Here is a 26,169-nt window from a genome sequence, read left to right on the forward strand (position 1 = left end):
AGTATTAACATTTCATTATCTATTAGTATGTGCCAATTATGTCACTCGTTATCCGTAACAGCGAACAAGTGCAGACGATGAAGAGAACAGAGAAATGCAAAAACTGTTCTCAAGAAGTCGTAGATTCTTCTTTTTCCGAGACGGGTTTCTCAGCGACCTCTTCACCAGTTCGTTGATTACCGGTCGTTGGCGCCTCTGTAATCTCATCATGTTCAGGAATCGGTTCCACTAACCTATTTGGCGAATGTTGTGGCCTTTGCGGGAGGGAAGGTGGCACCTGCAAGGTCTGAGATGACAGGCCACCAGACATGGCCGGTTGACTTTGATGAGAAGTAGATGCCGCTGCGGCAGCAGCTTCAACATCATCATCGCCATCGCCATTCGATGTCCGTGGTGTCGGTTGACGACTAGTTCCACCTGCTTCGGTGGGAGGAGGTGACACTTGAAGTAACGGTTGTGTGGGCCTGGCATTAAAGGGTCTTGCCACTCGCGGGGGAGCAGGACCAAGCATGGAAGGGTAGCCCCAGGTGAATCCATACTTTAGCCAGAGTCTCTTTCTCTTCCAGAATCCCATGTCCTCCCATTTTTGTCGTAATTCTCGAGCGTCTTCTTCATTCCGTGCTTGAAATCCCCTCCGACTGAATCCTAGACAAATAAGAACAGTTACTGGGAATATCCAGAACCACCATGTGATTGGTAGGCCACGGCGAGCTTGCCATCCTTTCATTAACCGTTGGAAATAGAAGTAGCTCTCAAACAGACCACCCACGAAAATGACAAATGACCACCCAAGAACAGTGATCAGGATGATTGCCAATGGGGATATACCATAATAGCTAGGATCGTTGATCCAGCTATAGGAATCATCGTCTGAACTACAGTAGTAATAGCCACAAGAGTAGATACCGGAAGATGATGAGGATGAGGATGAGGAGGATGACGAGGATGACGAGGATGACGATCCTCCGGAAGTATCTTCATTTGACGACGGGTTGTAGCATGATGGATAAGGTTCGTAATTGTAGCGAAGCATAGACAAGCTGGAAGCAGGCACTTGGGTCGGATCTATGTAGGCATACACTTCGGTGATGGTGGTGGGCTGGAATGGACTACGGTTGTTCACCGAATAGCTGGTAGAAACACTCGTTGGTACGAGTGCATTTTCGATTTCATAAGGTGGTTCAATTGACACGGCTGTGGTATAGGTCCACGTTGTGCTGCAGGAGGTCGGGGCTGTGTAGGCGAGGTTCACAACGTAGTTCGTGTAGGCGTAGTTATAATCTTCCGTGGTTGCTGTTGCGTACGCTCCACCGGTTGAAGTTGGGGTAGGATTGTATGGATACAAGACCTCGACAATGGTATATGTTTCCGAATAGTAGTCAGTCGCCGTGATAGTGGATGTCGATAGGGCAGATCCGGATGGAGAGGTAACGGTGATAATGTCGGAGTAGGTTTCCGCGGGTTCAGTGTAGCCGTATGCGATATTAGTATAGCCGGGTACGACGCTGACAACTTCTTCATAATTTGCAGTAACAATCCACGGACTCGCTGCCGACAGGATTGGAAAAAGACATGTAATAGCGAGAGACAAGCACCATTGGCGCTGAAGCGAGGGTAAGGTGCCGGCCGTCATGATGGAAAAACGATTTGAATATGAACGAGTGAACTTTAAGCGAGTGGAGCACTGTGTAAACTATCACCAGTAACAACAGCGCATGTTGGAAACGAACGAACGAACAGCCAGAAATAATGGCACAACGAGTATGTAGCTTTCAGGAGGAAAAGAAAATACCTGGTGGAAAGTAGGTTAAATAAGACTCGCAAGAGGCTCTGCGCATGGCGGAAAACCCTTCGCGCCGACGCCCCTATCCTAAATATGCTTCATAATAAGCACTGTGTTGGTCTCGGTTCTGATTGGCGTAATCGGAGGTAACCGAAGGCATCTGGGCCTTTGAGGCTGTTGAGGCTGAATTCAGGCATCATGAGTGGACAAGATGAATCTTGGGCATTGTTAGTTTGTGACTAACTCTAACGCTAAGCAGCTTAGACCGCGGCCAAAACTCGTACAGCGTTGGCTCTATACCGAAGTTGGTCTAAGTCGTGATACCTCACAAGCACATTGCCACAGTCACGAGAAAGAAAAATTGCTTCACGAAGTGCTTGGCGGCGCTTGGCTACTTGGCATCACGATGAAGTACTGAGTTGCGCGGTGCAGAGAACAGTAGTCGTCGTAGACATAGTGTGTTGTGGGGAGTCGAAGTTCGTGATGGTATAGTGACCAGGAAGAAGACAGATCACGAGTCATGTGTCAAATGGCACAAGACCACATCGAAGAACGTACTATGTACTACGTGGTTCGTCGGAATTGCAATTACGAAGCATCACCACGAGTGCGTACTAGTATTACCTATTACGTACAGTACCAACAGCATCGCTCCCACGTTGTAGCGGGGTCCTCATTCCTCCGGCCAAACAGTGATGACATGTCGATCACGTGGCTGATTCCGCTTTATCTCAAGCCAATCAGATCGGATAGACTGGTTTAATTTCCCGGGATACCTGCTCGCTTAGGAATAGCGTGTCTGCGCTCTGTAATGTCACAGTAATACCATACACTATCGATACGGATTTCTCGCTTGTTATTGGCTATCAACATACACGCTAACTTTTCCTGGCTAGAGCCACTCTGCACCGCGCCTGCCATCGTCGCGCGTGCTATCTTCCTGCCTCTTTGGACGTCTTTGCGATTATCTTTCCCGAGCTAAGCTCCGATTGAATCCTCCCTCACGAAACCAAAAGAACCAAGCGACCAAAATGCGATCAGCAGTGGCTCAAAACCCGTCCGTGTCCCCTTTTCCTCTTCTTCTTCCTCTTCCTCTTCGTCTTTCTCCGTTCTTCTCTGCTTCCTGATCGTCTGCTGTCGCATGCCGCTGTCTGTACCGTCTCAATTCAGCGATTACCGGTAGTCCATCTCCACAGAGACATCGCGACACTGTTGTCTGTCTCGCCATGGAGGATCCAATTGCTTCAACTACCCAGGCTCCACCATACGTGGCTGACGACAAGGTCACCAAGGAGGCCGAGCTCGCTGATGAGCGCTCCGTTCAGCATGGCGAAAATGACCTTCTCCAAGCCCAGATTGTCGACCAGGTACTGGCCGCCAAAATGACCCTGATCAACGACGTGAGTATGGTTCAATGCTATAATGAGCTGTCGAAGACAAACGGACTAACAGTCTAGGCCATCGACGAGATTGGTCTCACTCCTCATCAATGGAAGCTGTTTTGCCTTAATGGATTCGGGTAGGCGTATTCGCTACTCTCTATTCACATTGTGCCGGTGCGGCTAACTCAAGCTTCTAGCTACGCCGTCGATTCATTGATCCTGCTCATCCAGTCAATCATCTCCTCCCAAGCTATCCTCGAATTTCAGCCGTCGTTCTCTACAGGTCTGACGATTGCTGTATATGTCGGCATGCTCGTCGGTGCCCTGTTCTGGGGTTTGTCCGCTGACGTGATCGGTCGTCGATTCGCTTTCAACGTCTCTCTCTTTATCTCGTCTATTTTTACTATCGTTGCAGGCGCGTCGCCCAACTGGATCGTGCTCGGGCTATTCATCTGCCTAAGCGCTTTCGGTGCCGGAGGAAATCTAGTTTTAGATACTGCAGTTTTTCTGGAGTACCTTCCCAGTCAGAATCAATGGTTGATCACGTTGATGGCTTGTTGGTGGGGTGCGTTTTTCACATTTCTAATCCATTTCAAAGTGCTAACATGTGTGATGTGTGTTTAAAGGTCTCGGTCAACTTATTGCCGGCTTGTTCGCTTGGGCCTTCCTGCCAAATTACTCCTGCTCAGACGCCGCTACGTGTACATATGACAACAACAAGGGTTGGCGCTACGTCTGGTACACCTCTGGTGCCTTTGTTTTTGTTCTATCCGTGCTTCGCGTTACCGTCGTTCGTTTGCAAGAGACTCCCAAATTCCTTGTCACAACCGGTCGCGATGCACAGGCTGTACGAGTGTTACAGGACATTGCCCACAAGTACAATCGGCCATGTGGTCTTACTGTCGAAATGTTAGAGCGAGCTGGCCCTGTACGACAACCCAGCCAAGGCAACAGGAAGCTCCGCTTTTCCTTCACCGAACTAGGCTATCATTTTCAGGGCCTTTTCGTCACTCGCAAAATGTCTTTATCCACTACACTAGTCTGGTTCTCGTGGCTGCTCATCGGATTGGCATACCCCCTCTACAATGTATTCCTTCCAACCTACCTGAAAACGCGTGGTGCCGAATTTGGCGCCAGCAGTCAATATATCACCTGGAGGAACTATGCCCTTGTCAACTTTTCCGGCATCTGGGGACCAGTACTCGCAGGATTTATGTGTCGCTCTCGTTGGTTCTGGGGTCGTCGAGGTACCATGATCATCGGCGCTCTTATCACCATGGTTTTTTTCTTTGCCTATACTCAGGTTCGCACCGAAAGTCAGAACATTGGCTTTTCGTGCACTGTCAACTTTTGCTTGAACATATACTACGGCACTCTGTACGCCTATACACCCGAAATCTTCCCGTCAGCCCATCGAGGTACGGGAAATGGAGTCGCCATTGGATTGAATCGAATCATGGGCATCGTGAGCGCTATAGTGGGCAAGTATGCTAATGTGAGTACTCTCCTTTCGACTATCTGTTATCCCGACACTTGATCCTCGATACTCTCCTTTATTTTTGAAACACTCAATTCACGAGGCTCTTATTAACTTTTGTGCAGACAAATACCCCAGTTCCCATATATATTTGCGCAGCCCTATACGCGATTATGGCCATTGTCTCTGCCCTACTCCCTTTCGAGCCGTATGGTCGACGAAGCGCATAGTTCTCGCACGACCCTCCATTATACACGCGCCAGCGATACCCTGTATCATTATATGCCTGAATATTGCGCATGTAAGAATGTTTGACGATTTTACGATGATGATCGGTTGAATATAGTCCATGATGGCCACCCCATCTGACTATTCCTATGTATGAATACCCTGGGATAGAACTGCGACTGCGCAATGTCAAGATGTTATGCATTTTAACGGGTCAATCAGTTATAACTTAAACGGAAGTAGATGCTATGTACAATAAATCGGAAATTTTAGGTTGGGAACCGGATACCTGTCGATTCGAGTCAAGTCCTCTGAAAGCATAAGTTCACGAATGCAGTTTAATTTCGAGAAAAATACAAGTAGCAATTAAAAAATATCTAATGGTCAATTAAAAATTTGAGGAGCATTGGAGAGCCATCTATCATATGAAAGAAATGACATCCTACGACTACGGCGCCGCCATCACACAAACTCGAGAGCTGTGGCGCGAAAAGTATGGCGAACTAAAGCTTCAAGCCAACTTTCTAAAGGCATCTCCTGCATATCTGACGGCAACAGCTGGTCTTAGTGTCAACGGATCTTATGGCGTTCCGAAGACCATTTCGGTAACTCCTGTATCCAGTGGTGACATGAACACAAACTTCTATGTTGTTCGGCATGGAAATTTCATCTCCATAGAGAGCACAAATTATACGTTGAATGTCCCGACAAGCATCGGAAATGTCACGATTCCACAACTTGGCGGTTCATTGACATTGAATGGAAGAGACTCTAAGATCCATGTTACGGATTACGACATTGCGGGCATCAATATGATATACTCTTCCGCAGAAGTATTTACCTGGGCAAAAGGAGTTGGCTCTTCCCGAGTTCTCATTCTGTATGGTGGTGAAGGGGAGACTCATGAGGTTGCTTTTCCGTTAAATACGGGCAGACCTCGGCTTATCGCAGGCTCTGGTGTTTCCATCGTGCAAAATAGATCATCGTGGGTTTTGAAATGGCAGGTTAGTACGTCACGAAAGATTGTAAAATTCGATGATCTGTGTTTGTATCTTGTTTGACGAAATGGGGCGTGTAAGTACTGGGTCCTCGACTTACCAGCTGCGGATCCGACTGGCAATTTTACCTCTTCGTCCAAAGAAAGGGTAATTGTGAGTGCAGGTTACCTTCTCAGAAAAGTACAAATTTTCGACGATACCCTAGCGCTCACTGGTGATGTAAATGTTACTACGATTCTTGAAGTGCTTTCAGCTCCTGCATCTATCAACTCACTAAGTTTCAACGGTTCTCCATTGTCCACCTCAAAGACACAGCTAGGGAATCTGGCAGCAATGGTTCAGAACCACCCTCCGGATATCGAGACACCTAATTTGTCTCAATTGCAGTGGAAGTTTGTGGATTCTCTACCAGAAATCCAACTGTCCTTCAACGACGCTTCATACAGAGCTCTAGCGCATACATCAAGCAATAATCCACGAAATCTCTCCACTCCCAAATCTCTATACGCAATGGATTATGGGTACCATGCTGGTTCATTCATCTACCGCGGTCACTTCACTGCTAACAGCCTTGAAACGACCGCGTGGTTCAATGTCTCTGGAGGGGTAGGCTTCGGTCATTCCATCTGGCTGAACCAAACATTTCTTGGATCATGGACCGGATCCGTAGGAGTTCAGACTTATGTTCATAACCTCACCTTCCCGGAAAAGCTCAAAATAGAGGAGCCATATGCCTTAACCGTGCTGATCGACCACATGGGATATGATGAAGAAGCAGCCGGAACAGATGCTATCAAGTTTCCACGTGGTATTCTCAATTACTTCATCTCCGGACACAAAAAAGCCGATATCGAATGGCGAATGACAGGGAATTTGGGTGGAGAGCAGTATGTAGATCTCACACGTGGCCCACTGAACGAGGGTTCAATGTACGCTGAGAGACAAGGGTACCACCTTCCCAATCCGCCGGATACAGAATGGAAGTTGGTGAGTCCTGTGTACAATGGAATTAGAAAGGCGGGAGTGGGGGTTTTTACGACCAGCTTTGACTTGAATATCCCTACTGGCTGGGACGTGCCAATGTTTATCGTCTTTAATACAACCAGCACTAGCACACTCCGTGACTTGACTGGCACCGATCAATGGGGAAGCAATTATCGATGTCAGCTCTTTGTGAATGGGTATCAATTTGGAAAATACGGTAGGTCTTCAATCCGTTTCCATGAAAGTCACAGCTTACACGATTTATTTAATGAATAATCTTGACCCACAAACGACGTTCCCTATCCCCGAAGGGATCCTCAATTACAACGGCATCAACTACATTGCATTGACACTTTGGGCTCTGGATGAAAATGGTGCAAGAATTGATAGACTGGAGCTTGTAGCTTCAAGACCAATATTTTCGGGATATCGACGACCAGATTCTGCACCGCAGCCTGCATGGGAAGAAAGACTGGGAGCGTACTAGGTCATTGGATATTGCTCTAAGGATAGTACAGCATCGGGGAAAATACTTTTGTGTTTGTCTACCCTTGGAGATTGTTCGCTCTCTCCAAAATGTTGTATTCTCCAGCTGCATGTTTATTAGCAGCGAAGGTGAAGTTGATATAGTAGGATCATTTGCAATCTACATTCGTGACTTTCCTGGAATTCATTAGCGTAGATAACTCAACCTCAACTAGACGGAGGGATGGTCGTAATGAAAATTGGTGCTGGACTACAGATCGCACCCACCATCTCCCGCAATAGACGATATGACTTCATAGAGTACGGTTGATGTACAATAGACGAGCTCGGAAGAAAATCAAGCTGATCAGAGAAGAATTGTGGTAATGCTCTTATGCATTGACAGTCTCGTCTGATATTCGTCTAACCCGAAATGAGCAAAGTGGGATGGATCTCCGGGCCGTGCTTTTGATCGAGAAGCTTATTGCGATGACGCGACTAACTCTTGGTAAGCACAACTGTTGGTTCGCTGCTTGGTCTGAGATATTGTGTCTCTCATTAGACGCGTAAATGCGATAAGCTGGTTGACATAGCAGCAACCTCTGCAACGTCATGACACGATCAATAGGCTTCGCCCTGCCACCAAGGTTCGTGCAGCGCCGGCTAGGACCTCAAGCGACAGACTTTGTAAGAGCATTCTCCGCCATTGCGTCGCTCCACTCAAAAAAGCAAAACAGTATACTTGCATCGTACTATCGAGGCGGCACATCCCGAGCCTTAATTTTCCATAAAGAAAACCTGCCGCCTGACACAAAGGACTGGCGACCGGTTTTTCTAGGCACCATTGGCGCACCTGACCCTAATGGCAGGCAACTCGACGGAATGGGCGGCGGGATCTCGAGTTTATCTAAAATATGTGTTGTTGCTCCGACAGATCGAAGAGACGCAGACATTGAATTCACCTTCGTGCAGGTTGGTGTCAAGGATGATCGAATCGACTACTCCGGTAATTGTGGGAATATGTCAAGTGCCATTGGACCTTTTGCTATCGACACGGGCTTGGTGCGACATTCTATTGTGTCGGGTGGTAATGCAACAGTCTCTTTGTACAATACCAACACGCAGAAGATCATTCAGGCCACATTTCCAGTCACCAGTGACGCATCCGAAACTGTCTATGAGGGCGACTTTGCGATTGATGGTGTGTCCGGAACTGCTGCAAAGATTCAGCTTGACTTTATTGACCCGGGCGGGTCGAAGACAGGGAAACTGCTTCCAACGGGTAACACTATTGATCTCATTGATGGAGTTGAGGTTACATGCATTGATGCTGGGAATCCGTGTATCTTTGTGTTGGCTGACGACCTCAACGTGGACGGTACAATGCTACCGTACGAGACCGATGAGCGAGCAGATCTGCTCGACAGATTAGAGTCACTGCGAGTCAAGGGCGCAGTCGCTATGGGCATGGCGAATACTACCGATGCTGTGCCTCCGTCAATTCCCAAAATCTGTTTTGTATCCAAACCTGCCTCGCATAAGATCCTTTCAGGGAAAACCGTGTCTGCAAATGAGCTTGATGTTGTTGTGCGAGCTATATCGACTGGTCAGCCTCATAGGGCCTTGCCGATCACCGCTGGGTTATGTGTATCTGCTGCTGCAAGGCTTGAAGGATCGGTTGTGCATGCGTGTCTGTCAGCTGAATCTCGCGTAAAGTCAGAAATAATTGTTGGCCATCCGAGTGGGAAGTTAGTAGTGGGAGCACAGTATGACGGCGAAGGAAAACTGCGAAAGTCTACAGTCTACCGGACAGCGCGGAGGCTAATGGAAGGGAGAGTATTTTGGAAGTGATACTCATGGCACGGCAAGAACTTGTTCATGACATTTGTTCCCGACGGGAGCCTTTGTTATATACATGCCCATGGTGATATCCAACCCGATAAACACCTGACAGGATAATATGGCACGGGCCCGACATTTCCCGGATATCCCTCCTGTATGCACCTTGAACACCATTTCCTTGAGAAGAGACCACAACCAGATCAAAAACTGGACAAGTTCTGCCAGGCAAACCCTCCTCCCCCCTCCAAGCGCCTCGATATACGAAACAGTTGATGGGGTACAGGCTATGCAGATACAAGACGGAGACCCAAATTTCGACAAGAAACCAGACACCAAATTAAACAGAACAGATGCGAGGACTAAGCAACGGCGACAAATGGGCGTAGCAAACAAGCAAGAGAGGATTATTTTTCGAAAGTTTTCCTTCTTTTCAGACTTTTTTTGCCGTTTCCTTTTGTGTAGTGCGCAAAAGACAGGAAGACATCACAGCGAAAGCAAGAGCAGAACACGGAGACCTGAACATGACGCGCAATGAAGATAAGACAGAAATACAACACAGGAATACAGAAACGAGAGCAACAAGATGAACGCACGACAAGAACGCTGGATCGGAAAATCTTCCCCACAAATTTTCTGTTTTCACCTTTTTTTGGTGTTCTTTGTTTCATGATGTGCAAAAGGCACGCAGCCCAGCAAGAACAAAAATAGATGGCCGGAATCAAGACAGGAATGCAGAACGAGAACATGCGAGACAAACGACGACGACCCAACAGCAATAATGCACGACGAGAACGCAAAAATGAAAGTCATTTTTTTCCGGAATTTTTTTATGTTTTCCTCTTTTTTTGTGTTTCTTTTTTTTTCTCGGTTTTGTGATGTGCAAATGGCACGAAGACAGAATAGCAATGCCAAACTCGAAGGCCGAAATCAAAACAGAAATGCAGAACAAAAACGGAGGACAGGAACACGCGAGAATAACGAGAACAATGCAAATTGCTGAAGATCAAAGAACGCGAGACCAAGCCAGATTTTTCTGAGGTTTTTTCTTTTCATGTTTTTTTTTGTGTTTCCTTGTTTGAGGACGAAAACAGGAGGACTTATCGAAAACGACAAATGAGAGATTCTAATCTGAGCAAGAGAACGGCCGAAGCGATGTCCTGTTCATACAATTAGCATACACCTTTGATAATTCATTCCGGGTATGTATACTAGCCTCTGAACGATGAAAAGCGAGCCAACAAATCCGTGCCGAGCTAATGTCCGAGTGACCGAACAAATGCGAATTGACTGCGCAGCGAACTCCTGTACCAAGGTGCCAAAGGAAGATCAAAAGAGATTTGACATGACTGGGTGATACATGGCGAAAAGGTACATGAAGGGAAAGGACACGATGTACAAAGATACATCACCCGCAACAGTACATGGGAAATACATGATGGGCAAAGAGCGGAAGAAGTAAATGATGGAAAATTTAGAGAATGTCGTACCCCTCGTCACGAGCCCTCTGGCGGTACTCGCTCCAAAGACGTAAGAGGTTTTCTCCTTCACTGCCAAGGTCTTGCTTCTTCCGCCTACAACGTCGGGCAAAGCGAGCAATTGCTTGCCAAAGGCAACCTTCATGTGGACATTCAGGATCATCGGGGTGGTGATAGTAGACAGAGCTGTGATCGTGTCCCCACATGGTCATATATTTCTCTGTTTCACCATCTTCGTCAGGGGTCTCGAGGGGAGTGACGCGCCAGCCTTGCAGTCTTCCCATTGCCGAAAGCCCACCGTCTCGGAAGACGTTTCGCTTTCGGTCAATCCAGAAGTCCACTTCACGAATCTCAGTCGAGCCGAACCGAACACCCTTCTTCGGTCTGACCTTGTCTGAGTCGGGTCGAACAAGGATGCTTCGAAGCGGGTTGGCACTTCGGCTGACGATAGATTTGCGAGCTTCGGCAAGTCTGGCATACAAATTAACACGGGCTACACGTTCAGGGTTTCGGAAAAAGGTGCGACGCGAGGATCTGGCTTTGGAAGGCGAGACAGCGTCCGATGAAGTCGCAGTGGTGTCAACAAATCTGACCCTTTTGCGTGGTGCAGAGGGGCAGGGGATGACAGGAAGGGCAGATCGAATGTTAACAGAAACAGGAATGCGGGTTGGCTCGGGGCTGGAGGGATTGAATCTGCGGTTCTGAAGAGCACGACTGACGCCATTCTTCGACATCGAAGGGGAGTTCCAAACACAACGACGAGGCGGGGAAGAAGAGCGAGGCTTGAACTTATCGAGAAGAGAGGGGAAGGGAATGGCACTGGCAACAGGAGCAGCTTGGAAACGGCGACGATGAGGTGCACCGGGCGCGATGCGACGAGGAAGCCTCGAATCAGGGGTCGATGGCAGAGCACGCGAGTGTTCGTTCTGTCTGTACCTGATGGGACTTCGGGGAAGCTGGAGGAAAGTAGAAGCGGCGGTGAGTCGACCGAGAACGGACGGACCCTTCACGTAGGGAATACCGGGGATGTGAGAAGAAGGCATTGCGAAGGATGTCCAACACAAGAACCCAGAGAAAAAGAAGGGGGAAGAAAAAGAAGACGAAAAAGTGGAAATGTGAAAGCGTGAGAATGTGAAGATCGATAGTATGAGCTTGGATGAGCGTGAGAGATAGAGAGCTGGGAGAAAGAAGAGTATGGGAACAGTGGGAAAGGCTGTGGGAGAGAAAAGAGGAAGAAGAGAAGAGGAGAGGGGGGGAGAGCAGGTATTTATGGGCGTGGGAAGAGGGAGCGAGAGTCTGGTTTGCTTGGGAGTAGACAAGAGGAAACACAACACGAGGAAGGACCGAGGAGGAAGGACCGAGGAGGAAGGACCGAGGAGGAAGGAGCGTGGGTGGTGGATGTCGTGGTAAGAGGAAACAACCACCCGTCCCCCAAAATAAAACATCGAGTACACGAGGGGAAGCGTAAAGGATCCTGAGCGTGCAAGGCTCAGAAAATGGCGAATGGCTTCAGGAGAGAGTCCGCAGTGCACTTTGTGCATTCACTGCAGTGACTACAGCGTGATGTGCTCCCTGCCCTGGCTGTACAGAGTCGACGAACCACATGCTGTGGACAAGCCAGCCCGTTCCCCTCTAATCCCGGTCTTTGTAGGAGAAGGAGCAGTCCAGACCTAGGCATGAAGCTCTACGACAGCGACTCTGGGGCAGCAGGCGTCTTCAGAGGAGACTGCACCGTGCATGTCCACTGGGGAAGGAGCCAGCCCACCGGCAGAGATAAACAAAGAGGAGTGCAGTCCATACCACCAATGGCCGCACAAGCAACCGTCTATACGTCCTCTAGCAATGTGCTACTACATCTTCGCTATATCTTGTAACAGCTACTACCTATACGTCGCCGTCGAACCTCGATACGTCCGCAACTTTGGCCGCGAAGCCTCACGGCCAATCGAGCTGTCCTAGGGAGTTCTTAATGTCATGATAACAGAACGATTCAACTTAGGACGTCGTGGTATATTCTTTTGTTGTAATCGATGCGTATAAAGGGGTCCAGGGATATCTTTGGCTGATGGGATGGCGTTCCAGCATAGAATCAGACCGCGCGTCTCACAGACGAATCTCAGTCGACCAGATATTCGTTGAAATGCGATGTAGGGTTGAGACTGTCATGGAAGTAATTTTCGAAGGATCACATACTGGACGCGACACGCCTGATAGATGGTGAGAATGCCTACATACTTGATTTTTCCTGACACACCCCTCCATTCTAGTGCTCACCCACCCCGTCACCGCTTTTACTCATTGAGTAGAACTGAGCAGGCTAATTTATAACACTAGCCCTTCTACTAGATCACTACTAACGGCTTCTCCTCTACTAGGCCTCTGCAAGTCCCATGGAACCACGCCCATGGGCGCTCTTTGGGACTAGGCCCCGTGTCCATGGAGAGATGATTTCAATTTCCAGTGGCTTGGACACAGCTTCTAGGGCTCTTGGAGGCTGTATCGGCTTGGCGATCCACAATGCTATCTTCCAGAACAGTCTTTTGCAAAACCTTTCATCCAAATTGCCTGCTACTGTCCTATCGCTAGGATTTCCCGTTCCGAAATTGGAGACTTTCATCACAGCAATTTCTTCAGGAAACGCCTCGGTTATCGAAGAGCTTCTGCCTGGAGTCAGTGGGCAGATCATCAGGGCGGCCGAAGAAGCACTCGGTGATGCTTACACAATCGCATCTCGGAAGGTCTGGATTGCGACGGCCTGCTTTACTGGAGTGGGCTTCATTGGTACGTACAAGCGCTGCTAAATTGTATTGGTTGCGCAATTTTCGTGATTAGTTGTAAAATAGTTTCGGTGCCACTGACCAAGTCTCTCCGGACATTGAAATTGGCCACATTACTATAAAGTCACTGTCCAATGACAGATATAGAATCTTTCTTCTACTACCTGATAATCATGTCAACTGGGTTGAGGCGTCGCCAGGCGGGTAGCGAAGCTGTAAATCTCTCCCCTCTCAGGGGCATTTCCGACGAAAGACATCAACACCAAGTCGAACAGCAGCACAATCTTGGCCGCTTCATCTACAGGACGTACTAATAGGCCCGGCCGGTACGTATTCGGTTGCTGAATGGTTGCTGAGAAGACCAAACGTCATTACCAAAGCGTATTTCAACAACTCTGCAGATTGCGGGGTCCCATTTCGTCTTCACGTAACGCGTACGCGGCCATCGTGCTGGCATCTGAGAGAGCATTGCAACGTCGGTCGTGCCAGCGTCGTGCGATTTATCTCAGCCGCTTTGGTGACACTTTAGTGGCAATACTGATCATTTTATTCTCTCAGAGGGCTGTCTCAGGAGTGAAGGCGAGAAGTCTAAGGGTCTCTCATCTCGAAGAATTAGTTTTAGCTACAATCGAGGACATGATACAATCAAGAGAAATCTCATAGTTAAATTAGACCGTAAAAGGATTTCTAAATTATTTCTTATCAGACAATATTGCAATGCTCCAGATGACTCTTATCAACTCTCTCAGGTAATTAGAATCAATTTGAGGGTAATATAGTCCCCTCATCTTATATCCCCCTTCATCGTCCCTATCAGAGACTGTAATACATGTATAACCAGTCCCAAAATTTAAACCATGCCCGGAACCCACAATACATACCGGGAGTACTAAACAGGAACGATAGGAATCTGTATATGACTCTTACGGTCTCCACCAAAGTGCACGATATGTTTACCTTTATTACCAGTCTGGAACAGTCCACGGAGGGGTTCAAACTCAGCTAATGTCATCTGATGGCCAGAGATCTTCAGTACCAACTGCTCATCAGGTTCGAAATGTATTGCTGTAGCCCAAATTCCAATCTCAAGCCTGACAATCGTACCAGGGGCTATCTTGTCTTCGCTCGTATGATCATGAGCAGGCCAATGCGGTTTTGAGAGCGCAGGATCTATCTTCCGGTGACTTGCGCGGATGATGCCAGTAGGACCGAGATAGTGCAGAATATTGACGAGATCGACCTCTTTGACATTGTTCACGCCTAAATCTTTCAGCGGGATATTGCAATTCCGTAGTATAGTGCCATCCTTGTCTGCCTTGCGTAGTTGTACAAAGACATCGAAGTCGTTGTGATCTGGGCATGATACATATAGTACTGCTTTGGAGGCTCCGACAATTGTCATTTTTTCGGTAAAGGTAACTCTGAATTGGATTTCTTCTGTATCGTTATCCATTTGGAGAGACGGCGCATCTGATTGATAAGATACTGCGCCAGATTTCTGTGCTTCCGACAAGTCTGTTACGAGCTTACCGCTTTCAGAAAGGTAGAGGCTATGGTATTCAGTCTCTGGAGGAGGCCAGTCAGAGAACGGTACATTATAAAGGGGATCCTATCAGTGTAAGCAAGTTTCGATAAGAAATTTGGAAATACCTATTACCTTGTTGAATTGTAAGACTGAAACGCGTACTCTAGGAGTCTCCTCCCAGCCGTTCTTGATGTCCTTGGTGTAAAAATCAAGAAACCTTCTAAAATCCTCAACCGAATCATCTTGATAGAGGTCATACCATTCTTGTGTCCCATGTATTCGCAGCCTTGGTATTTGAATCAATACTCTGTATAATAAATCAATCATTGCCAAAACTAGCGTACCATTTTTTATCATGTGCAATATCCTCATAACTGCGGGTTGATCCTACAGTATGAAGACCAGTTGACATACTTGCAAGAATGTATGCAGGCACTTTAATCAGGTGCGATTTGGCCCGTTTGTCTTCCCAGTACTCATTCATAAGCGGATATTTCTCAATCATTGATATAACGTCCTCCCGTCCATTCTCACCTGACTATTGGTCAGTGTCGTGAGGTTAGCCATGCTATTGGAAATTACATACCAACCAGGTGATTTCCCAAGAATGTCCAGAACGGCTTGTAGGGKACACCGCCACGGCATAAAGTCTCTCGATATACGTCACTCAGACCTTCGAGCGGCATTATCGCGGCCAAATGAGGTGGCTGCAAGGAAGCAATAAACCATTGTGCAGTTGCCAGCCAAGAGTTTCCCATGAGTACAACACGGCCATTAGTCCAGGGTAGTTGACCGACAAATTCAACAGTGTCATAGCCATCTTCCCCTTCCTTGGTTCCATGCCACCTGTCCATTTGTTAGTAACTAGACTCACGAAGACCTACTTGACCAAATCCATACCTATGATTACCTCCAGACTTAAATATACCGCGTGCATCAACATTAATTACTGCATAGCCTAGAGCAGTCCATAGGGCTGGATCAGGGGCTTCGAAACTCTGAAAACCGCTCACGCGATCCAAGGGCACGCCATCTCGATTCTGGACAAGGGTTACATCGAAGAAGCCTTTCGTCGCATTGTTACAGACTTATTGACGATAGGCAATGTTTGTATCACGTACCGACACCTGACTTCCCGTATGGACTCCAGACCAGCAATATCGGGACCTTCTCGGACGTGATCGCGGGGCGGAAGATATCGCCATACAATATAGTACCATCCCGCATAGGGATTTGGATATCACGTTCCCACAAAGTATCAGTATCAAATTGGCGATTCTCTGCTGTTTTCCGAAATCCTTTTGGCAAAGTCGCTATGCCCGGCTTTAATCCCTTATACCGTGCAAATTCAGCAGTGAGAGGCGAGATGCTGGTCTGCAACACGTCGATCGAACCGACTTCCATCGACATATCGACAATAGCTATGTACGATTCTACAGGTATGATTTACCAACTTGAGAATGAAAAGTTTGGTATCATTGCAGGTAGGGGAATTTCACTTTAATCAGCCATTATATGATACGCTTCCCCGCATCGCGTGCATGGGGTTTCGCTCCGCATTACGGAAAGATATCTGCCCTTTGCTGGGGTAAGCTTTGTTTTTTTTGCCGTAGCCTCCTTAGGAATGCTCATCTCCCTGAAAATTGATTCACAGCAGGTCGGGTTACTTGTTGTTGCACATCATTTTGCCTCCACTTGAAGTCTCAAATCTCGATTCTCCACAATTGGCACACTCGGCATCCCCGCAATTCATAAACTCATCTTCTTGCTTGCAAATTTGACTGAGTTGGTCAGAGGCACTTGAATGCCCGTTGGATCGTAGGAGGTGGGGAATCTAGCAGATATGGTTGCCGTCTACTCCGTACTGACTGCAGGTGGAGACATATTACGTACCCCCTGGAGACTACACCTTGGTGGGGATAAATGACTCTTTGCTGGTGTGTTTACAAGTCTCACGAACCATATACATCCATTCGAGTCGGCCGATGTGGAGAGCACTTCGTGAGCTCAATGCGTGATGAACCAATCCAAAGCCAAGGACGACTGGAAGCTTTTCGGAAATAGATACACCATAAATACATGCAACACTTGGATAGGCTCCTTGCGGTAGAGACCCCGTTGCCGGAAACCACAAAGTTGCCTCATTGTCTCGGTGCTGTAGTGAGCCAAAATCGGTTGAACCTATTCCCATGACCCCGCCCACGATGAGGGATGCAAACCGGTGTATTCTTAATTTAAAATATATTTATTATTCCAGTATTCTCTTTGAATATGATGTACAAGGTCCAGGGGCTATCATTACTGGTGCTGATGGTGAGACCCGGCAGGCTCAGAGCGCTCTCAATGTTAGGGTTACCCCCCGTTCTTGAAACATTGAATGGCAGAGAATTCACAATGTTCGAGGCCTGGGGCAATCGACTACCAGGATACGATTCAAACTGTGCGTTCGTAGGTCAATGCTGGTAAAGTAGCTAGTTATCTCTTTTGTTCTATTATCTTCTCTAGTCGGTAGATAGCAAATAGAATGAAACCAGCCTTCTAGTCCGGAATGCACTGTCAGCACTCACCTTTGGCTTTTCCGGCCATTCCATCCGCCAAACCATGTAGGTTTCAGCAAGTGGGGCATCCTCTCATATCAACTGAAAGTTTGACGTCTTTTCTGGTGGGAGCATAAGGGGATATGCGAAAAATTATCTGCCTGTGAAAGATTACAATTCCCCACACCAAATTTATGCGAACCCTCGAAGGGCAAAATGCGGGGAGCCGAGTCTTGCAGCACAGGCCTTGTTCGTCGCACTCGACTTTTGCTGAGCGACGTCTCACAAGCGTTGGTTCTTTCCCACCCCCGCTGCTTTCCAGGAGAAGTCATAAGCATTCTGAGATGGTCATGAGTTGCAATGTGTCTAGTGTAATTATCTCAAGGTTTTCCTGCGTAGGTGGTTAAGCGAGAATTCCCGATTTCGGATCTCCGCAATCCAATCCAACGAAAACGGCACGAAACTCGTGTGAATTTAGATGCTACAAGGAAGTCTTGTGACTCGCTACGAAGATAATTTTGGGTCTTTAGGACTTTCAGGTAGAGATATATAAGTCGAGATATGCAGAGTCGTGGCTGCATCAATTACACATCGTGTAGATGGAATGGCAGGGATAAAGCTTAAGTTATTAAGATAATACAGCTTTCAATCTGAATATCGGATCGCCTTCATGGGAGACGAATTATTGAGATGCGCACTCACGCACATCATCAGGGCCTTGCGAAAAGTAGGCCAGCCTCTTCGAGAACAAAGTATCCGGTGGAGCTCCTTCCATAAACGTTGTGCACTCCCTAGATTTGATAGCATCCCAACACCTATGATATGAACAAGTACACCTGATCCACCATGAACCCAGTGTTCTCGTAAACTTGGTTCATGATGCTGATCGACTTTGAGGATGGCGGGAGGGGAGTCGAGGAATAAGGTTTCTTCCAGTGCCAGAGAATTCTGAGGCTGTAATGTTGTGAAGGCCCTTAGGTACAAGATAGCCACAAGTAGGCAGAAGTAATGATAGCAGGCAGTGGTGGGAGTTGAGCGAATTTCAGCGAGTAAAGCCCCTGCATGTACGACGCAGTCCCTTGATAGTGCAGGGTTTTCACGCATCCAAGAGACTAGGTAAGTCCTTGCCGTTGATACGTCCTGATCTGATGCGTACCAACCGGAATACGCGTAAAGTTGCTTGAGTGGAACACGTCTCAGAATTCCAATGAAATGGGAAAAGGTATATCTTGCACCCAAACCGCACATGTATTCCGATGGTAAAGACGGCGTGGGCTCTAGGATCTTATACTTCCAATCCAATCTCCGATATGATGCTGGCGGTGGTCGTGTTCTTGAATCTGGTCCTTGGTCCTCATGGTCGAAGTCGAGAAGCGCGCAGGAGTAAGAGGCATCTATGGCTTGCTTTTCTTCCACGAATAACATGAGATACATAACCAATTTACTAAACTCTGGCAACTGCCGCAAGGCATTGTTTGATGTCCAATTAACGGAAAAAAGCTGGTTTAGACTTGTTTGTTGCCATTCATCTAGATAGTGTCAGTTGAAAACGGCCCCGGCCAAAGTCAGGAAAGTCGATATTAACCGTTGCAAGATTGTGAAAGACCATTCCATTCAATTTCACTGCGCGCCTTCCATAAGTTATTCGACGAGGGAAGTGTCTGTTCGTAATCCTTTACGGTGAAGGAAGGTTGTATCCCCAAAAATATGAAGATGAAGCAATCCATTACTAGAGAAACCAGCGTTAATCGACCGAAATAGACAATAGACAAAGCAAATAAATAGAATCGAGATTCTTAATACTCTTACCGGCAAAGCAGTAGGTAAGCCTTCTTTCCGATTCGCAACGAATCCAAGATTGCCATTTTCCATTAGAGTGAACACTGCTTATCTCTGTAGATAAAAGTGAGTCCTTATATTTGGGTGAAATGAGGAATTGTCGCATAAGTGTAGCCAGCCAGGCATGGTGAACCGGCAAATTGACAATGTTATCTTTGAACCCAGTGAACATAAGGTTGACAACCGTCAGCAAGGAACACTGTGCTAACGTCATTGTATCGTATCTCTGAGCTTTAAGCATCTGCGGAAGGAGTGTTAGTGAATCTCAAGCAGTCTAGAGATGTCGATCATAGCATACATCCAAAGGAATAGACAATCTGGAAAGCTCGGTGAGCATGGAGACGTATTTTTCCCGTTTGGCAAGTTCTGTATATTGGCATCCAATCGATGCTACAGCTAGTGCGAGCATCCATGGTGTATCCTTTTTCTCTAGCAGCGATGGGTGAATGAAGGGTAACTGGTTGTCAAAATGTTCATAATACAATTGGATAAACGAATTGAAAACTGAAAAAGTGGGAAATGAAAGGCTCGTAAAGCGTATATCAGACTGTTGCGCATAAAAGGTAAGGATGGCTTGATAGGCATCATCTAGACACGTCATGACGTGACAAAAGTTCTCTGCAACGGTGATATCATCGTCTGTAGCGTGTATAGTAGATGTGTGAATAGGCGCTAAGATTTCCGAATCGCGCAGATCCTGCTGCCAATCAGCCGAAGATCGACCTAGGTTCCAGGATTCTTCCGCTGTCGTAGGGCCCTGGGAGTTTGGTAAAACTAGACTAGAATCTGTGTCAAGTTCTGTGCTTGGAGCGGATGGAAAAGGAAGGCATTCTAATGATGCGCCTGATTCAGCCGTCGAACGGTCAATTAGATGATCCTCTGGAAAGAAGTCGGTATAATCAAGAGTCCAAGGAAACTCAGAACCCATATCCAGAGTTAATAGCGGCAAATTTTCAACAGGTACCGACGCAGTAGGGCTGTTCGGCGAGCATTGACCGTTGTTGGTGCTTAGGTGAACGTTGGTCGCGTTAGAAGGGAACTGAGTGATCGAGGATGGGATCTGGACAGCATGGTCGGTAAGGGCAAGCGGCAGACTGGAACCTGAGTCACGATTGTTGCTCGGTAAGTTTTCGGAGCACGATAATCGGCCATTAGAGAAATCGCTGCGACGAAGGCAACTGCGGCCTCTACTCAGACATCGGGCACAGGGAATGCCGCCACTGCATTTGACCTTGTTCTGGGAGCAGCCCTGGCAGGCACTTTTGTTTCTTGTGCGTACAAGAAGAGTTTGAGCCTCTGCGCCATGTGTTCCGATATGTCGAGCAAGGGTGTCTCTACAATCACAACAAATGAGCCTGCTATACGCCAGGGGAGATCAGCCCACCGTGATCAGGAGGGCTCACCGTCGTGAGAATGACCGCAGACATAGCGAACAAGAGTACGGTCGGGAACCAGAATGACGGCGAAGGTGACGCTCTAGATGCTCGCGTCGGTTAAATTTCTCCTGACACAAGTGACATTCCATCTGGCTGAAAGGAATATGGTCGATTATTGCCTGCGAGAGAGCGATCCTTCAGGTGGTTTACTCTACTCGATCTACTCCGTGTTCGCTAGAGTTGGACGCAACTAGGCAGAGAGCGTATGGGAGAGTTGCAACATGTACTTGAATGGCCTAGAAATGTCCACCCTACCCCGAGAAAAGTGCAAGACCCATGTGGAGCTGAGCGGGGATCTTTTATCGACTCCGCAGCCACAAGGTCTAGCTAACCTAACTAACCTAACTAACTTAACTTAGTTAACATAGTTGACGTAATCGGTAATCGAGCTGCCCGCGAGACTGACTGGACGAGCCACAATTGTTCTCTGTGATGGTCTTCGCTCCGGTATTCGGTTGCATCCATTATGAAGAATTAACCAATTCCTTACACTAGTAACATGTATCCTACATTAGCCGAGATGATTCCAGGGCCAAGAACTTATCAGGATACCTGGAGAAACCGCTAGAAGCGACCTCAGAAATACTACATAGGACGTCCAACCTTGGAAGAGAACACTATCGTGGGATTATAGAATGCCGTCACCACATTGACTCCCTTTTTTCCGAAGACACCATGGACACCACGCGAAGAAAGACAGTGACTACAGGTATACAGAGTTTGCTGAGTACAGAGATCACTGTGCCCAATATTCCATCAAAATCTAGTGTCTAGAAAATGAGCAAGACGGAAAGTCAGTCAGATAGCTTTCACCGCTTTGGAGATTTCATAACGGGAGTCACCTACCGGCATCGAGATTCCACCACTTTTGGAAACCCAGTTGAAAGCCCGGTCAATCATCACTACCTCATATTTATTACATGCAAACGAGATCTCCTCGGCTGTGGGTTGCCTTCCACCCTTCGCAATATCATTTAGCTCGACTAGGTATGGGAGCATCTCGGCGCAGTCGTGCATTGCTTGGTTTCCACCCATGCCCCTGTTGGTTCCAGATTGTGGTCAGTAAGATGTTTTCTCTGTATGGGCTCCGGTTGTTTGGCCTGCTTCAGCTCGATCAAACTCATACCGGTTTGGTTGCATCGCGTGCATTGCATCACCCAAAAGCCATACTCGAGGGTGACCTTCCTCTGTCTTTATCAATCTCGATTGTTGGACTCGCGATCGCCAGTTCTTAGCCGGTTTGGTACTAGCTCTCAAAGGGGTAACATAGATGCCGCTAAATTTCTTGTCATCTTGACCTGTCGTGAGCAACGTTTTACTGTTGAAATAACAACAGCGAAATATTATCGCATTAGTCATCATTGCCTTCTAGGGTTCATTACAATCATTCGGAGAAAGACAATTGATTTGAACTTACAATTCGGGTGCCCAGTCGTGGATAAAGTCGAGACAGAACCTAAGACGGTCCGGAATATCCGCATAGTTTTGATATTTTGTTGATAGAACCTTGGGAATATTCAAACCCCAGTAGAAAGACGCAGCTTCTTCATCGTAGGATATTTGTTTGTTCGCCGAATTAGTATCATTGTATGTCGGAGGCAAGTATACTTATTTGAGTCATATCAGATAGAGTTGCTTGAATCGAGAAACACAACTTACAGGAGTAGAAGAAGGACACCCCTTTCGAGAATACCAGAAGCGGTCCTTTCTGAAGCTGAGCGGGCAACTCATTGAGTCTATCCCTAGGAAGGTTTCCTTTGGCTAAGAAAGACCAATGTGTGTCAATATCGACCAGATTGTTTAGACCAAGTGTTTTGTTGACTCTAGAGCCGCTACCATCGGCTCCGATCATGATATCACATTCATCGGACGTGCCGTCAGCAAAGAGAACCTTTACCCTCTCGTTGCCAGTAGAAGCGTCGCGGATTATCTCATGAGACGAGTATGCCTTTTCATAGTGTATATTTCCGCCCGGCTTTACAGCATCAAGAAGCAGGTTGCGACAGACTACGCGGTTGATCGCGAAGGATTTCGAGTATGTAGGTAGCGAGGTCAGATCTAGAACGGGCTGGAACCGAGTTGAGTAGATGCATGGCGCTACGGCCCCAGAAGTTGCAGACTGCCCAAATTTTTGAATGATAGCTTTGAAACTTTCGTCGTCTAGACACGCTTTAAAACCCGTAATAGCGGAGTCCCCCAGGCGGATTTGGTATCCTTCTCGCTTGCTGTTTTCAGAATCTCGCTCATAGACCGTGAAGGAGATATTGTGGTTGAGAAGCCCATTGGCGAGCAAGGCGCCTGCAAGGCCTGCGCCAATGATGATGACCTTGAATGATACTAGTTCCGACATCTTGGGGTGACTACCAGGACTGTTGTACAAGTAATAATATGTTGATTATTGTCACGAGAGGATGCTTCAATGGAATTCCTTGGATGCTCTTTTTTGAAAATTCATCATTCAAATATACTTATTGTCTTGTAGAAACATTGAATATCAGAGGCTCACTACAAACGGCCGACCTGCACGTCTCAGGATTGCGGAGACCCGATATTCCGTAGTGCTGTTTTGGTGCGTTCACGAAGATACCATAGTATCTAATCATGGCCGTAAATACAAGCCGAGCCCTGTATCGTTTACCTTGTAGCTTACCACGGTTGCTGAACATCGGGATGGTCATGAACTAGATTCGGTGGCTCCCATCCTTATCGGCACCCCGCTAGATAAATATATTCGGTAATCAAGTTCAGACTCTCGTCATGCAATGTTGAAAAGATCTCACTCCTAAGGCAGCGTAATAATTCAACAGCTAGTGAAAGATACCTATCAAAGCCATGGACGACGATGTCACCCTCGAATATTTTGGTACTATGATCTCAATACATTGGCTATTTTCCGTTCCTAACTTATACTGCTGCAGGCGCTACAACCTTTCGCCTTCGTGCATCAGGTTTAACGATTTTCCATGATACCTGGTTGAAGCGGCCATCTCTGATGCATCAGTATATCGATATCAATACCGTAACTGAAGTGGACTATATATTGATCTCTCACGCGCACTTCGATCAGTAGGTGTTCTGTAAAATTATTTCTAATCGGAGAGATAGCTCACCTATCTGCTTTCAAGTCTACCTGGAGCCGATAAAATTGCCAAACAAACGGGAGCGATCGTCATCGCCAACTGCGAAGCCATCAATTGTCTTCGCAATGCCGGAGTTCCAGAGGATCAATTATTTCCTGTCTCCGGAGGTGAGAGAATCCCCCTGTTTACGAAGGACGTACGCAATGCGGCCAGGGCAGGAAAAGTGGCTGTACGCGGCGGTCCGCCTGGAGCTCCCCCTGAGCCTCACCATACCCTCGCAGTGGCGGAGGTCCACATTTGGCCCAGCCTTCACTGTCTCATGCCTGGTAGCCATGATATGCTACCGGATACTTTCGACTCTGGCGCCGTTTTTACAGGAAGCACAACCCCTTATGACGGGACTTTGGATATCACCCGGGGGATGAAGTACGGTTTGTTCCGGTTGAAGGAAATTATTGGGGAAGATAATCTTGATGAAAAGACAAAGTCTTTCGTAGACTGGATAGAAGATAAAGAGGCGAATGTTATGTCATCTTGCGATGGTGGACAGCTTATGTTCAACGTCTTACTGGGAGGTAGACGTGGAGAAGGAACAAGGACTATTCTGTTCAACGCACATCTGGGGGCATATGATGGAATCATAAGGGAATTGCAGCCTAAACCGAGCGTTGCGGTCCTCGGGATTGCAGGCAGGGCAAATTTGAATGGGAGGCCGTTCGATGGGTCTGCCGCGATGTTTGCCACGAAGCTAGTGAGGTTGATGAACGAACCTCAGAAGATAATCTGGTGCTTACATGATGAGTGGTGGGTTACTTTCCATGTATTCCCGGATTTACTGGAGTAAGATGTTTGGGAAGCTGATTACTTTGAGCAGTCTCATCAAACCATATCGGGTTGACACGAAAGCTGCAACAGAAGCGGTGGAAACAGAGACAAGGTCTAGGGTGGTGGAAATGCCGCATGGCAGACCATTTAGCTTGTTCTCCGAGGAATGATAGTTTTTATTACGCCAATATTGGATAGGAAAAGCGACTTTCTCTGATAATTTTTTGAACCGGTAGTCGTGTAGGAGAATCAAAGGGAAAATATTGCGGAGGGGCCAACGTGGAGAAGAAATTGCGGAGTAGCGATTGCGGAGAACCGGTTTCATCGCCATCTTAAAATACGGGAGAGGATTGATACCATTCCAATTCACATATCACGTCTGAGCAACCGTATCACACCAGAGTATCATTGCATCGAGTGTAATTTCCCATTAGGATCACAGGTGGGGCGTTGAGCAGATAGAGAGACGGGCATCGAAGTGTCTCATTTGTCATCGTTGGTTGAAACTTCTTGTATTGTAGCCTTCAAATCCTCGTAGTGCGTGTCTGTTGAGTCGATTACGGCGAGCTAAGGCAACGAGCAAGCATTAGCTATTCTTCGTCGTCGCTGGAGCGGTTGGGAGGCGGGCGAACACGGCGTCGACACCCCGGATCCCTCGAGTATCAGCAATGCGATAGGTCCTACAGCGACAAATATAGTCACTGCATAAACACGGATTTTCGGTCTTCTTCAATTAATCGATTGTAGCGAGGCAAGGTGAAGGTCAGCCGTCTTGGTTATTATGTAGTTTTGGTGTTGGCCGACTGTCAGAATTTTCGACGCCCCTCCAACGCGTTCAACCATCCCACACCACGGTTTCCATTTCTTTTGCCAGATCTTGGTTTCTTCAAGCAACACGGCCAGATATGCTTAGATACTTGTCCCCAGCATCATAAATGTAATGTTGTGTGCCTAACTGGCACCGTGCAGGTAGGGTTATCCAGATAACGCGGTTGCGAGTCGGTTGAGTCCCGATTCGTGAGGCCTGGGATCGTTAACAATCAAGATCAGCACATTCGAATTGCTMTCTAGATCTCACGATAGAATCGCTCCTTACAGTAAATTAGCGTTATGCAGGTTGATTTGTAACAATTCTCCTATCATTCCTACGTGTACTAGATTGTATGTCTAATATTCTTTTCCTATTTTTTAAAGATGGATCAAATAGTATATAGGTATTTACATAATCCTATTCTTCCCTGTAAGGACTGATTCCATCGCGAGATTCAAAGGGCCAATGCAGATGCGCAGATCTCGATCTCCAACGATCTCAGGCGTGAGCATGGATACCTTATGAATCAGGACTCATTGAATGTTGACTGCTTGCTTACCTGATTGCGAGGAGGCAACCGCACGATCTGGTGCATGAGCTGGCAGTCATTCTGAGAATAAGCTAGTAATAAATCTACTTTATAGTCAAGTGGTTCGTGCGATTCATATCAGTTGTATTTTGTAGAGATCAAATTTAGGTTACCGA

At 47.2% G+C, this 26,169-nt stretch overlaps 5 protein-coding genes across 5 annotated transcripts; 1 reads left to right on the forward strand and 4 right to left on the reverse strand.

The window, feature by feature from the left end:
• Positions 1-109: 109 nt before the first annotated feature.
• On the reverse strand, positions 110-1,633 carry BHQ10_004110 (uncharacterized protein; the record flags this gene model as incomplete). Its single annotated transcript, XM_040876441.1, has 1 exon — positions 110-1,633. The coding sequence occupies one exon, from the start codon at positions 1,631-1,633 to the stop codon at positions 110-112; it is 1,524 nt and encodes a 507-aa protein (XP_040732614.1).
• A 1,376-nt stretch (positions 1,634-3,009) lies between these two features.
• Positions 3,010-9,168, forward strand: BHQ10_004111 (uncharacterized protein; the record flags this gene model as incomplete). The annotated part of the gene is made up of 8 exons (XM_040876442.1): positions 3,010-3,183; positions 3,241-3,302; positions 3,363-3,730; positions 3,792-4,660; positions 5,272-5,878; positions 5,972-7,069; positions 7,724-7,825; positions 7,946-9,168. 8 exons carry the CDS (start codon positions 3,010-3,012, stop codon positions 9,166-9,168), a joined length of 4,503 nt encoding a protein of 1,500 aa, XP_040732615.1.
• Positions 9,169-10,630: 1,462 nt separating this feature from the next.
• On the reverse strand, positions 10,631-11,677 carry BHQ10_004112 (uncharacterized protein; the record flags this gene model as incomplete). The annotated part of the gene is made up of 1 exon (XM_040876443.1): positions 10,631-11,677. The coding sequence occupies one exon, from the start codon at positions 11,675-11,677 to the stop codon at positions 10,631-10,633; it is 1,047 nt and encodes a 348-aa protein (XP_040732616.1).
• Positions 11,678-14,300: 2,623 nt separating this feature from the next.
• Positions 14,301-16,346, reverse strand: BHQ10_004113 (uncharacterized protein; the record flags this gene model as incomplete). The annotated part of the gene is made up of 6 exons (XM_040876444.1): positions 14,301-15,020; positions 15,099-15,178; positions 15,351-15,470; positions 15,523-15,782; positions 15,837-16,002; positions 16,058-16,346. The coding sequence occupies 6 exons, from the start codon at positions 16,344-16,346 to the stop codon at positions 14,301-14,303; spliced, it is 1,635 nt and encodes a 544-aa protein (XP_040732617.1).
• Positions 16,347-21,546: 5,200 nt separating this feature from the next.
• Positions 21,547-23,098, reverse strand: BHQ10_004114 (uncharacterized protein; the record flags this gene model as incomplete). The annotated part of the gene is made up of 4 exons (XM_040876445.1): positions 21,547-21,787; positions 21,875-22,066; positions 22,166-22,355; positions 22,408-23,098. The coding sequence occupies 4 exons, from the start codon at positions 23,096-23,098 to the stop codon at positions 21,547-21,549; spliced, it is 1,314 nt and encodes a 437-aa protein (XP_040732618.1).
• Positions 23,099-26,169: the final 3,071 nt, after the last annotated feature.

This window comes from Talaromyces amestolkiae, assembly GCF_001896365.1.
Source record: "Talaromyces amestolkiae strain CIB chromosome Unknown scaffold7.1, whole genome shotgun sequence".
Classification (NCBI taxonomy): domain Eukaryota; kingdom Fungi; phylum Ascomycota; class Eurotiomycetes; order Eurotiales; family Trichocomaceae; genus Talaromyces; species Talaromyces amestolkiae.